The sequence below is a fragment of the Garra rufa genome, chromosome 8, assembly GCF_049309525.1.
Source record: "Garra rufa chromosome 8, GarRuf1.0, whole genome shotgun sequence".
Classification (NCBI taxonomy): Eukaryota; Metazoa; Chordata; class Actinopteri; order Cypriniformes; family Cyprinidae; genus Garra; species Garra rufa.
In genome coordinates, this window is record NC_133368.1 from 17,077,066 (window position 1) to 17,082,257 (window position 5,192).

The 5,192-nt window shown below is 41.0% G+C and overlaps 1 protein-coding gene across 1 annotated transcript in view; it reads left to right on the forward strand.

The window, feature by feature from the left end:
- The first annotated feature begins 3,620 nt into the window (after positions 1-3,620).
- The window catches only part of cybrd1 (cytochrome b reductase 1), a 4,494-nt gene continuing 2,922 nt past the window's right edge, over positions 3,621-5,192 (forward strand). The window contains exon 1 of the mRNA XM_073845036.1: positions 3,621-3,629. Within this exon, the coding sequence (XP_073701137.1) occupies positions 3,621-3,629 (9 nt within the window). The remainder of the gene's footprint in view (positions 3,630-5,192) is intronic.

A 5,192-nucleotide genomic window follows, 5' to 3' on the forward strand; every position in this document is an offset into this window, starting at 1 on the left:
GTCTTTGCACTTGACCACTTGACTACTTATATGATGTATTTTCTGTATTTGGCCCAGCGTTCAAGTCACGATCAAGACAAGTGTGTGTTAAACTTTTCATTACCTGATGGGACACACTAATAGTGTTGTAAAAATGCAAGTGGTTTTTTTTTCAGAGCTTTATTTTTATTTTCAGTACTTTGCATTTAAAAATTAACTTCTAACAGTGTGTTAAGTAGTCCCTATAAAAGATGTCTCAGTTTAATTCGTCCTGCTTCTAATTAAGTGATAAAAAGTGCACACACACTCTCAAGTGGTCACAACCGCAAGTGTGGGTATATGGACAAAGCATTAGTTATATGCAGTTTTCATATTATATCAGATTCAAGTGTCCAGGCTCCATATTTTTTCAAAAGTGGACATCTTATTGATTGTATATTTTATTTTTATTAAGTGCTGATAATATTAGGCACAGTCTTCTTGTCTTGACATTATGAACCACAGATCAAGGTAAATGCATCTCTCCAGTGAAGAAGGCCATAAGGCAAGCAATGCTGACCACCAGTAGTACTGGGGGTAAACGATTATTTTTAAAACGATTATTCTGACAATTATTTTATCGAATAGTCGACTATTCTAATGACTAATTAGATGATTTTTTTTTTTTTTTTTTTTTTTTACATAGTTAGCAGTTTCCTCCCAAATGGAAGTTGTGCTGGTGTGGTATGCTAGCTCCATCTTGCAAAGACTGCATATAACTATACCGTTACGTTTCTGGCTGTGTTTAAAATATTCCCACACCTTTGAGGTAGGAAGGCGAGTTGTTTTCTGATGACAGGGCTTGACATTAAGCTTTGACATGTGCTTGTCCTTCGGACAAGTAAATCAGACATTCACTTGTCCGAGTAAAAAAATTACTTGTCCAAGGCAAAAAAGAGCCTTTTTTTGCCGTAAATTAATCTTTTCTGAAGCAATAGTCTCATCACTGCTCTATAAGGTCTTACTTTAATCAGAATATTTGTGATATTTGCCTTAAATTTATTCTAGGACACTTTTTAACTTTATTTATCTAACCTTACTAAATGTGTCATCATTTATATTAAATTCTGAAATTTTACAGTACATTCAATTAGAATAACTCTGTATGGTTACCATTCAGATTAAATCAGTATCAACAAACTCCATCTTTCCACTGCACAGGAAAAACCCAGTCTGCATCGAAAATGCAAATGTATTTACTTAGACTGTTTAATGAAGATAAGAGGTTCCAAAAAATGCATTTACACAGTAAAACTGCAAATACATAAATAATGTTATAAGATTAATGTTGTACTTTTTTAACGTATAAATCGTCTCAGGTTACGTATGTAACCCTAGTTCCCTGAAGGGAACGAGACGCTGCGTCGAAACGCTTTGGGAACGCCTCCAGCGTGACCACGCTCTGAATCACGTGTGTAATCAGTCCAATGGAATCGCGAGACGTCACGTACGTGATGACGTCACCGACCAGGAAGCTTAAAAGCACGTACGGTGAGAGCAGCGCTAGCTTTCTGGAACAGCCTCGGCCGCGTCTGTACCATAGCGTCCAGCCCAAGAGGAGCTGGATAATGCTGGGAAAACCACAGGGGACATTGTGTGTGTTTTTTGAGTCACGAAGAGGTCCACCTGAGCTTCCCCGAAAACCTTCCAGATCTGTTTCACCACGGAGGGGTGAAGCATCCATTCCCCGGGCCTCGCCCCCTGCCTCGACAGGAAGTCTGCTCCCAAGTTTAGACGCCCAGGGATGTGAACAGCTCTCAACGAGAGGAGTTTCCCCTGGGACCACACAAGTATCTGGTGCGCCAGCTTGCATAAGGGGCGCGAACGCAGACCTCCTTGGTGGTTGATATAAGAGACCACCGCTGTGTTGTCGGTGCGCACCAACACATGGTGGCCTCTTAGGTCTGGGAGGAAGTGTTTCAGAGCCTGAAACACGGCTAACATCTCCAGGCAATTGATGTGCCACATGAGATGCTGGCCCCTCCACAGACCCTGGGCCGAGCGGCCACTCATGACCGCTCCCCAGCCGGTGAGGGACGCATCCGTCGCAGGCGTGACGCGGCAACCAGGAGCTCCCAACACCGGGCCCAGATTCAAAAACCAAGGATCCCTCCACATGTCCAAGGCACGAAAGCATCGCCGCGTGACCTTGATCATGCGAAATGGGTTTCCCTCGGGGAGAACCCCTTGGTTTTGAGCCACCACTGTAGGGGTCTCATGTACAGCAGGCCAAAAGGAATCACGTTGGACGCAGCTGCCATCAGACCCAGCAGTTTCTGCTTTGAGAATCGACTCTACACGAGTGGGGGACAGCCGTGCCTGCATCGTGGAGGAATCCCAAATTACACCGAGATAAGTGGTTCTCTGAGACGGAGACAGCACACTTTTCTTTGGCGTTTAGTCTTATCCCCAGCTCTTTCATGTTGAACTGCCACCTGCTCGGACTGGGCCAAAATCAGCCAGTCGTCGATGTAGTTGAGTATGCGGATGCCCTGGAGTCGCAACGGAGCCAGAGCTGCATCCACACACTTCGTGAAAGTGCGGGGTGAGAGTGCAAGGCCGAAAGGAAGAACCCGATATTGGTATGCTTCGCCCCTGAAAGCAAACCTCAGGAACTTCCTGTGTTGAGGAAGGATGGAGACATGAAAGTATGCATCTTTCAGGTTTATTGTCACAAACCAGTCCTCGGACCGAATCTGTGAGACAACCTGCTTGACAGTCAGCATCCTGAACTTGAGACACATGACTGACTGATTTAGAACTCGCAAGTCTAAGATGGGCCTGAGGCCCCCATCCTTCTTTGGAACTATGAAGTACCGGCTGTAGAACCCGGACTCTTGATCGTGAGGAGGGACCACCTCGATGGCCTCCTTGCCCAGAAGAGTGTTTACTTCTTGTTCCATGACCAGAGCCTGCTGAGGGCCCACAATAGTGGGAAATACTCCGCTCTCGAGGCTGACCTCTGGTGTTGGAGAGACAGCTGGCCTGGGGACCTGAAGCGGCATACCGGCAGGAAAGCACCCAGTCAGCTGTAGAAGAGACCCCCTTGGGGGTCGCGAGCTTCCCGGTACCGCTACGATGACGGGCAGTAGCCGAGAACTGCGCTCGCTGGGGTCTGCTGCGCCCTGAAGCACCACTGGTGACAGGGTTTGCAAGACACACCCCTGGGGACACCGAGGAGAGACGGGCACCGTATGATGAGGTGTTGACCGCTCTTCCCCGGAGGGGACTGTCCCCAACGGCCCTCCAAATAAGTCAGGGCCATTTAGCCGGGCCCTTCTTAGCCTGAAGAACGACCCTCAGATCGGTCTTGGGCTTTGAAGGACCCGACTTAGAGCATCGCCGAGACCCGCGGTCCCTGCCAACGGGGGGCGCACGGGAGGCAACGCTCTGCTTTTGAGCCTCCCGGTACGAGGAGCTGGCATGCGGCTGAGGCTGCTGAGATATTCCTTCACTTGCCCATTCACAAAATCCACTTGTCCCGGACAAGAGTTAATGTCGAGCCCTGTTTCTGATGACATGTATTGCTTGGGAGTGCAGGCTGCTGAACCTGAGAAGTGGGCGGAGTTTCGTTATCCATGCTGCTTTGTTTGGTCGCCCACATGCGTCTGGTGAGTGGACGTGATGTGTCGACTACTGGATTTGACGTCGATGTTTTTTTAGAACCGGGTCGTCGACGTCATCGACGCATCGCTGCAGGCCTACCCAGGTGAAAAAAAAATATATTTAAATGCAATTAAAATACACTTAAATACCCGCAAATACATTTTTAGTACATTGTTTTTTTTTGTGTTAAAAGTTTGATGGTTATACACTATAAATTTACTAATTAAAAGTATGTTTATACTTCAGTAGGACTTTAGTACACTTGACAAAAGTATACTAAATACCAGTAATACTTAAATATTTTTTTAGTGTACTACAATAAAGTACACTACAGAAAAAACATCCAAAAGAGTTTTATTAGTGTGTTTTTCAAAAGTGTACTTTAAATGCTTTAAACATTAGTTGATTTTTAGTACACTGTTTACATACTAATCTTGAGTTTAAAATAAGTTAATATATAAAAAATCTATTAGTATTGTAGTAGAAGTACATTTTCTCAAAAGTTGTACTTAAGTACACTTAATATGAATGCATTATTATCACTAACACTTAAATTGATTTTGAGTGTGGTAATTTTAAGTTTACATTAAATTGATTTTATTAAAAATCTATTAGTAATGTACTGTAGTAGAAGTACATTTTCCCAAAAGTTGTACTTAAGTACACTTAATGTGAATGCATTATTATCACTAACACTTAAATTGATTTTGAGTGTGGTAATTTTAAGTTTACATTAAATTGATTTTATTAAAAATCTATTAGTAATGTACTGTAGTAGAAGTACATTTTCCCAAAAGTTGTACTTAAGTACACTTAATATGAATGCATTATTATCACTAACACTTAAATTGATTTTGAGTGTGGTAATTTTAAGTTTACATTAAATTGATTTTATTAAAAATCTATTAGTAATGTACTGTAGTAGAAGTACATTTTCCCAAAAGTTGTACTTAAGTACACTTAATGTGAATGCATTATTATCACTAACACTTAAATTGATTTTGAGTGTGGTAATTTTAAGTTTACATTAAATTTATTTTATTAAAAATCTATTAGTAATGTATTGTAGTAGAAGTACATTTTCCCAAAAGTTGTACTTAAGTACACTTAATATAAATGCATTATTAGCACTAACACTTAAACTGATTTTGAGTGTGGTAATTCTCCCAGGTTAAAAAAAAGTGCACTAAAATACACTTTATTTAAGTATACTTAGTACACTTTTCAGTAATGTACTAAAAGTGCTCTATTTTCGCACACTAATTTTGTACTTATTGTACTAAAAAATAGTATTAAGTATATGTTAAGATAAACTTAATACCATCTAAGTGTACTCAACTGTGCTATTTTGAGACACCATGAAATTGAACTAAAATGTGCTTTTAACATACTATATCTGTATTTAAAAAAATATATTTAGTTACAACTAGAAATACACTTGAACCCTACTTTTGAACATTTATAAATATATTTATGACTAATTTAAAGTATAGCAATAATATATTAAAAGAATATACAAAGTGTGAAAAAAGTGTGCTAAAATACAATTTAAGTACACTTAGTGCACT